Here is a 9,403-nt window from a genome sequence, read left to right as displayed (position 1 = left end):
TGATATGTATGTGCATTCTTATGCCCTCTCTATTTGTCAATTGCCCAACTGTAATTTGTTTACCCAACATATTATTTATCTTATTGGAGAGACACCACTAGTGAACTGTGGACCCCGGTCCATTCTTTTACATCTAAAATACAACCTACTGCAATCATTGTTCTCTTTTGTTTTCTGCAAGCAAACATCATTTTCCACACCATACATTTAATCCTTTGTTTTCAGCAAGCCGGTGAGATTGACAACCTCACTGTTAAGTTGGGGCAAAGTAGTTTGATTGTGTTGTGCAGGTTCCATGTTGGCACCGGAATCCCTGGTGTTGCGCCGCACTACACTCCTTCACCAACAACCTTCACGTGATCTTCATCTCCTACTGGTTCGATAACCTTGGTTTCTTACTGAGGGAAAACTCGCTGCTATACTCATCATACCTTCCTCTTGGGGTTTCCAACGGACGTGTGCTTTACCGTCACAAGCACTTGGTTGAACTGTTCCCAACTCAGCCTCTCACGATTTTGCTTGAATGCATGGTACCAGTGTGCTGCAGAGTCCTGGAGGTACATTTTCCCTCAAAAAAAAGTCCTGGAGGTACATTGTCGCTGCAACAACTTGAATCCCATGTGCTATCTGATATAGAGTGAAGAACGTCTGACATGTGTCGACCCAAATGCTAGCGTTCGTGCCATCAAATCGCGGAAAATTCATCCTTTGCATCCATGGCCTTCTCTGGTGTGTATCTTCGTTCTCAGGAGGCAGCGAATCTCGCACCGTGGAACTCTCAGGGTAATCTTCTAGGCGAGGGGAGAAGACAACTACCTGCAGATTTGGAGCGCTTGTCGGCCCTGGGCTGAAGATGCTTCCCGTGGTATGGGGATGCACCAGCACCGGCGGTGGGCGGGTGGGAGCGGCGTACTTGTTCTTCACCACCCGCGCGAGCGACACCTACTCGTCCTCCAGTTTCCCCAACTTCTCCATGGACAGATCGACCTTGATTTGCACCTGATCTAGGCGCTGGCCTTGTAGATCCATCTTTGCCTCCATCGACAGGAATCGCTCCTCTAGCGTGTCTAGCTTGCCCATCTTCTCCATCAACCGCGCCTCCATCGTCTCCATCGCGCTCACCGTGAATCGCACTTGCGCACTCGGCTTGAACGGTGCCGTTGCTGCAGACTCCTCTGAATCAACCGAACGTTGCGTGGGATTTACGCAAGATCGCTTGGAAGCAATCAGCGACCGTGAGCAGACGATTTACCGGTACGATCTCGAGATCTAGTCACGCAAACGGATCGAACAAAGCGTCTGATACCAATTGTTATGGACAAGGTGTATGATCGAGATCACCAAACCATGTTATAACGATACAAGAATTGATCCAGAGATTGTCTTGGGGAAGAAGGAGAGAGATACATGAGAGGGATCAGATTGATCTAATTTCTTCCTAACCACTCCAACATCGACACACGTCTTTTTAACACTCGCCAGGCGCAGCGGGCATTTGCTAGCTACGTGACCACAAGTCACACCTTTCCGTCATCCTCTTCTAAAGACGTAATCTCCGTAGGCGCCTCCCTTGGAGCTAGCTCCTCCCGTGTCATGCCCAGCGTGACAAGCGTGCCGTTGGCTACCTCACCCCTAACAACCTCATCCCATCCCCCTTGGTGCAGTGGCCAAATCAATGCAGCATCACCTAAGGAATGCGAGAGACGGCGGCGGATGGCTGGTGGTGGCGGGAGGACTCTTTGGCTGGTGGCGGACCACGACATCGGCGCGACCTTCCCATGTCACACCGGCAGACGGACAGGGTCCTAACTGAAGGCTAATTCGGATTTAGGGTTTGGGGGCTTTTGCTTTCAACACCTTGGAACATTGTTTTGTATCCCAAAGTGTCTGAGCACAAATGTATGTGATGAAAATAGTATATGTGTTTAGTGTTACTTGTGAGCCAGTCATATTAGTTCAGTATTTAGACGGATCTGCAGTTATTATATGAAAAATTGAGAAGTTTTTCTTCCCGCTACTAGTGATCATTTGTCAAAGCTCATATGTTCAACATCTTTTAACTGGAAAAATTCTCTAGGAAGTTCCCTCACAGGTCATATAAATTTTTGGAGGTCTTCAATTTGACAGATCAATGGAGGAAAATAAGCATACCAAATAAAAAGTGTGAGTTGGAAGTGTAACTTAATTGAAGTTCTAAACTAATCTTATCTCTCCCTAAGTGCAATATGATCGCTTACTTGTCTGTTTCAAACAAATTAATACTTCAAATAACTATCTTTCACTCGAAGACTAAGAATTTCAGGTGAATATGAACATTATCTTGTCTAAGGATATCTGTAGTCAAAATGAGGGTGTAAGCATCCTCGAAAAAAAGAGAGGGTGCAAGGCACTGCAAAATATCTTGCCAATCAACTACAATGTGACTCAGATGATGCGAGACATGCATGATTTACCGATGAACAATTTCTACATGAAGTAATAACCTATGTTGTGACTACAAAGGTACGGTCAAAAACAATAGTCTACGGTTGAGGGATTGATGCAATGGATGAACAACGAGAGATAACGGGCGCGTTTGGTAGGCTGTGAGCCCTTTGGCTCACATCTGCCCAGCAAAAACCGGTCCGTTTGGTTGCCTGTAAGAGGTTCGCGTTATGGCCCAACCGGTTCTCAAAGCATCCCTGGGACAGGCCCTGGAGGAACGCCCGAATCGGCAGTTTCTCCGGGGCCAGGCCCGTTGTCATGCAATTTTGCACGCCCCCGTGCAACGGTTGCACGCGTGGAGAAGCGCAGGAGACACCGCGTTGTCTTGGTCCTTGCTCCCCACTTCCCCTCACCGGTTCAGCCTTCTCTCTCCCCATTCACTCCTGGCACAGACAGCATCGCCCTGTCCCATCAACCGCCGCCATGGCCTCCTCGCCTCCTCCGCCTCCGCCATCGTCTCCAGCGCCGCGACGGATCCAGCCGTACGGCCGTCCGCAACCAGGTCCACCGAGGCGGTAATGCGCCTCGTCCGCGAGTACGAGGCCGGAGGCGGCGACTCCGGGGCTCAGATCGATGTCGTCCGCGTGCCGGTGATGAATCGACCAGCACCGTTCGCCAGCATGAGGCCCGCCGGCGTCGCAACCCGGATCGCCGCCATCCTGGCTCTTCGAGCCGCCGGGATTCGACCGGCGGATCCGTCGGGGACGGGGGAGGGGGGGTTTCCCCGTCCCCACTAGAGTTTCCGACCGCGAGGGCGGCCTCAATGGCGGGCGGTGCTCCGGGCTCCAGCAGGGAGATGGAGCCCCCTACGGGGTTCGCGTCCACCCCGATGCAGCCGGCGATGCCATGGGGCATGTCGCGTCCGCCTGCCCCCTATGGCGCGCCTCCCATCCCGCCGCCGCCGGGGTTCACCCGACCTCGTGCTCGGCTCCAGACGTCAGCACCATCGGCGCCCAGCTTCCCGACCGCTGCACCGCCTCCTCCTCCACCAGGATTTTCTCCTCTTCCTCCTCAGAGCGGGGCGCTGGCAATCCACCCGATCGTAAGTACATTCAATCTCCTTGTCGCTTGTACATGTGAATGTACATATGTTTTATTGCAATATGCTTATGCTTGCAATGCCAAGGTCAAGCACCATCATGGACTTGACAATGGCACTGCTTGAGCTTGGCATTGCCATTGTCCATGACATTCCTTGAGCTTGACAATGCCAAGCTCAAGCAGATGGCAATGCCGAGCTCAAGCACCATGATTGGCTTACCTGCTTGTGATTGTGCATGACATTGCCATTGCCTGTTTGTGTTAATGTCAAGTCCATTGCCATTGCCTGTTTGTGATTGTGCATGCCATTGCCATTACCTGTTTGTGATTGTGCATGCCATTGCCATTACCTGCTTGAGCTTCTGCATGTCATTCCCATTGCCACTGCCATTGCCTATTTGTGATTGTGCATGTCATTGCCATTACCTACTTGAGCTTGTGCATGCCATTGCCATTACCTTCTTGAGCTTCGGCATGTCATTGTCATTACCTGCTTGAGCTTTTGCATGCCATTGCCATTACCTTCTTGAGCTTCTGCATGTCATTGCCATTGCCATTGCCTGCTTGACCTTGACATTACTTCCTCGTGGTTGTGCAGAACTGGCCCTTCCTAGAATTATTCTCGGACGGGCCCATACTGGACGCTATCGACCATGTCGTCCGTGTGCAGCTCCGTGATCCCAACGCAGCTTTCATGGAAGCCCACCAGCAGATCACAGCGCCGAGATGCCACGCCGGCCGTCCTGCTGACCTGGGGCACGCAACCAATGCGTGTCTGCCGGCGTTCTTCGTCCAGGTGGAGAGCCACGACCTCCGTGCCCTCGTCGTCCCGCTGTACATGGAGCAACCCCTCATCAGGAAGTACAAGCTCAAGAAGAATGCCCCCTGTGAAGGTCTGCTTGTACTTGGGCGCCTGTTGCGAGTGGAAGGTGCAGCTGCAGTGGACAGGGCAGCGCGTCGGGTTCATCAAGTCCTGGAGCGAGTTCTGCGCCAGGATTTTGCTGCACGTCGACGACACGCTCGTCTCACGATGACGGCTTCAAGGTCGCCGTCTTCAGGAAGGAGACGTCTGTGTTTAGCGTCTTCGGCTGCAAGAGGCACCGCGAGGGATTTGCTGATCCTCGCCAGTAAGGTGCAGCTGCTCCATCGCTCCCCTCTGTTTATGTCTGATCCTCTTAGTTGTGCTAGCCTCTAGGAGGCTGATAAACACTACTTTGTGCATATCTCACTGATGTGATGGCCTCTAGGAGGCGTTTGAACACTGTTTTTGGACCTGGGGAGTCTGCCCCCAGGTTTAGGCAAGCGTCTTACCACTCTGACGCTAGATTAGGACATGTCAAGTACTCTGTTCTGTGTCTATAAGTGTTTGCTGTGAAGTATGATCGTGTTTGAACTGTTGTGTGCCGTTATATGATGGTAAGGTCACCATATTTGAATGAGGTGAGGAGAAGCTCTTGTGAGAGTGCCCAAAATGGCAACCAAACACATGTGTGGTGACTGAACAGAGAAGGAACGCTGTCTCCAGGTAACCAAACAATTTGCAACTCTGTTCGGGCCGGTGTAGCATAGGCTGCCAAACGATGGGTCAAAAGTGGCTGGCGGCCCGTTCTCAACGCGCAGGGACGCCCATCTCGCTGCGCCAATGGTGCACGATTTCTGCCCAGGCAACCAAACGCGCCCAACGCTTGTTTGATGAAATCTGACGGTGGAAAGGCCAACGTCTGAGCATTCTCCACTCGGCAGTTTTTTTTCCTCGTCTGGGATTTCCGAAATTGTGCCAAAAAATAATTTTGCGGTTACTACGATGATTTTTTTGGTATTTACATAATTTTCTCAAATCACGATGCAAATTTAACAGCCCCAAAAAATGTAGTCTGGGCTCTAACTTATTTCCCGATCGACCAATAAATCGCAAAACCATTATTATTAAACACTAGTAGTCGCCTTGTCGGTTTTGGGGAAAAAAGGACACGAGAGGTCCCGGTGGATCCAAATTTACAATCTAAAATACCAATGACAATAAAACAAATTGCAAAGAAAGACCCAATTTTTTATATTTATCCAAACTCAGATACACCTTAGTATTTCTACTAGATATGTCATACGTGCATACGTGAACGCCACAATAATACGAATAGTGATTTTGCAAGAATTACAAAAACGTGAATGCCCTAGTATCCGTGCGTGTGCTCGGTCTCTACTTGCCAACGATCAAGCCGCCAAGATCGTACGCGACGAAGGTATTATTTAGGTCGGCGGCGTTGGCAGCATAGAGCGGCGAGGACTGGAAGTCCGCCAACGAGTTCCCACATGCCGTGATGGCGACGGTGGCGTCGATGTACTCCTGCCTAGGGTAGGCGAACGCGCGCAGCGACATCTGGTTTGTGACACCGATCATGTACTCAAGGGCCGTCTCGTACCTTTCCTTGCAGAGCTCATACGCCGCCTTCTCGCCGTCAGGGAGAACCGGGTTCGCAAGAAGCCGATGGATGATTGCCATGCTCGAGTTGTACGACTTCTTGGCGGCCTTGGCAGCGGCGACGACGTAGACGGTGACCTCCGCTGTGGGGGGCGCCCCCATGGCCCGGAGCATGCTCTGGCAGAGCTGCACTTGGGGTGATGAGACGTTGATGCACGCCTTGTCGCACGCCTCGTCGATGCTCATGGACGGGATGTTGTCGCAAGCGTCGCCGGTGGAGAAGGATAGGGCGACCACAGCGGCCAAGATGAGGTGGAAGGTGGTGGATGCTCTCGGCATGGCCATTGTTTGGACCTCGATCGAGAGGCTAGCTTATGGTGAGGATAGATTTATCTGTGGGAGAAATGTATAACAAGAATGCCCTATAAATAGGAGGTGGATTTACTAGCTAGCAGATTGTGATCAGAAATGTGTAGCTTGTGTGGTACGGAGTAAAATATTGTAAAGTAATACAATATTTTTTGTTTTAGAAATCCTTAGTTGCACTAATTTTTTGAAATTCACATATACCTAAATAGTTTCCATGTTATCTTCCCCTATAATAATTATTGTATGAAGGACGGGACTATCTTGAGGCGCCGCATCGGTGTATTTCCACTTCATCAATTAATCTTCTGATTTTGATTTTTTTTAAAAAAGTATATCTCAAACTAATATCTTGATCGATGATCCATTTTCACCGTCAGCTTCCTGACGGCGAGAGTCTTTCAAGTTAATGTCATGTCACCATCTTTCGACCACTTTTTACCATCAATAATCGATAGGTCGTGGTACAATTTTTGTACAAATTTTGCTAGATCTTTGAAACGAATCCCCCATGTTGAACAGTGTGGTTCTTTTACGTAACATTTACCTTGTACGAATTCCGTTCCTTTTAAACCTCTACTTATTACAACGTTAATATATCGTAAATTTGTTAAGAAGTCATCTAATACACCATGAGGGTCCTGACACTATTGGACTCCTTTAACACGACGCAATATTAATATTTGTGTTGGTTTTTCAATTTATAATAAGCACATATATACTGCACTGTAGCAACAATTTAATGTGCAGATTTGTGAACCAAAGATAGATACATCCTTTGGTCATCATTTCATTATGCTTAGAGATATGCATATAGAAAAACACATATATCGATATCTGTTTTGGTGAAAATCCTTAATGTCATTATATGGGGAGAGTAGGAGGTCTTTAAATACACAAACATAGAGTACGTGTCTTCACAATTCTAATAAATATAATGTTTTTCCTGTTTGTTCTACGGTTATTTATGAGGATTTTTCTAATTGACTAATTATGTTGTACCTTTTCTAATTGCTAGAATAGTTTGTTTGTGTTTTGATTGTTAGGAAGTGATATAGCACATTCTGATGGTCTTGACACTATTTTAAAAGATAATATTTGTACTTTGGTGATTGGTGGACTAAATAAAAGATGGTCTTCAGCAACTGACTAATTTGGCAAATACTATAGTGGAGTACGTAGTGAAAGTGGTGCTGGAATGTTGTTCCTTGGCAATATTGTAAAAATATTTGGTATCGTCATGACTTTGATAATTTCTTGTTGGGAGTTTAATATTTTGTAATAACAAGCTAGTGCATATTAGATGTGCTTATATACGTAAATATAATTCATTTGAATTTTGCAACAAGCACAATGTACGAAAGTTCTGAGCTGCGTAATTCCGTGTGAGAAATAGGAATCTTGTCAAAGGTTAAAACTTACAAAGTTTTACCAAATATGTAATACTGTAGAAAATATCAAGAACTATAATATTAAATGACTACATTAAAAAAATGATCTATTGGCATTGATTTAATTACAGATTTTCATAATTTTATATAAATACTTGGCCAAGAATTTAGAAAGCTTTGATTTTTTGACTAAATTCAAACGATGCATTTGTGAACGGACAATAATTTTAGATAGATTTGCATCTCTTAATTTATATTTTGGAATCTGTGTTAGCGTGAGACCGATCGATTCTGACAACTACAATATTATAATAACTGTATTTTTTCGATAAAAAATACAACTTCAAATTGTCCTTTTCTTAAGAGTGAAGAGGTGTGTATAGGGCTCGCTAGCCGGGAGCGGTGTTTTGGAACATGGGTCCATATGCTCTCGATATTTCGAAATGCATCTTACATACATTTTAAATTTTAAAAAAATTGAAACTAAAAGTTCGCACGTACATCTTCACGTGCTACATGCTCACAAAGTCGTTTCATAAAAAATCGACTTATTATGTGACGTATGTAAGAAGACAAAATTCAGTGCTACAAATAATGTTTTTCATAAGATAAACTTTTTTTTATATATAGACCACACAAAATATTGATTTTTCATGAAACTTGACGAACGCACATATATTATGAAGATGTACGTGTAGAATTTTTTATCAAATTTTTTTGACATTTCAAAATATAATTTTTTAGTAGAGGGAGCATACGCACCCGAAAACCGAATTAAATTTCCGTCGCTAGCCTAGCAAAAAAGCTCGAGCTATTCTCATTCTATATATGCTCGCTTGGAAATTAGTTGGAGGGACTCAAATGACTGAATGAGCCTACGCGGATATGGACCGAGGTAACTCAATTTTATTACTCCGACCAGCTACGGTCGATTTTACTTTGAGCATCATCCAAACGAGAATCCAGATAACCCGCAAAAAAAAAAAAAAAAAACGAGAATCCAGATTACAACGTAACACAAAATAACTTTAAATCATGATGACTACATAATTCAGGACAACAGGCAATATCACATCATGAGGTAGCCTAACATGACAGTTATTCTCTGGCCGAAAGCAGCAGCAAGCAGAATTCCTACTACTTGCCAACGATCAGGCCGCCGAGATTGAACGCGAGCATGGTCTTGTCCTGGTCGGCGGCATTCACGGCGTAGAGCGGCGACGACTGGAACGCCCGTAGATCGTCCCGGCAGGCGGCAACGGCGGCCGTGGCGTTGACGTACCTCTGCTTGGTGCTGGAGAAGGAGCAGTTGAAGAGGTCGTTGACGATGTAAGCCATGGAGCTAACCGCCTCGTAGTAACTTTCCTTGCAGCGGGACAGCGCCGTCCTCTCGTCGCCGGCGAGCGACGAGTTCTGCAGAAGCTGGTCCGCGGCCGCTAGGGCGGACTGGTACGAGAGCTTGGCGTACTTGGCGGTGATGAGCGCGTAGACGGTGACCTCGGCCTCCGCCGCCCCGTGCTCCAGCGTGGTGCGGCATAGCTCGTACAGGTGCGGACATGCCTTGTGGCACATGTCGTCCATGTACATGGTCGGGACGTTGTCGCAGGCCTCGTAGAGGCCGGCGAGGAGCAGGGTGGTCAAGGCAAGTACCAAGGTAGTGGCTGATCTCTTCATGTTGATGGATCGTTGGGGAAGATGGGTG

The 9,403-nt window shown here is 47.1% G+C and overlaps 1 protein-coding gene across 1 annotated transcript; it reads right to left on the bottom strand.

The window, feature by feature from the left end:
• Positions 1-5,561: 5,561 nt before the first annotated feature.
• LOC127312417 (uncharacterized) lies at positions 5,562-6,315 on the bottom strand. Its single transcript, XM_051342954.1, has one exon. The coding sequence runs from the start codon at positions 6,287-6,289 to the stop codon at positions 5,723-5,725; it is 567 nt and encodes a 188-aa protein (XP_051198914.1). The 5' UTR covers positions 6,290-6,315; the 3' UTR covers positions 5,562-5,722.
• Positions 6,316-9,403: the final 3,088 nt, after the last annotated feature.

Source organism: Lolium perenne, chromosome 7 (genome assembly GCF_019359855.2).
Source record: "Lolium perenne isolate Kyuss_39 chromosome 7, Kyuss_2.0, whole genome shotgun sequence".
In the NCBI taxonomy this organism is placed as follows: domain Eukaryota; kingdom Viridiplantae; phylum Streptophyta; class Magnoliopsida; order Poales; family Poaceae; genus Lolium; species Lolium perenne.
This window is presented reverse-complemented; position numbering and strand designations above follow the sequence as displayed.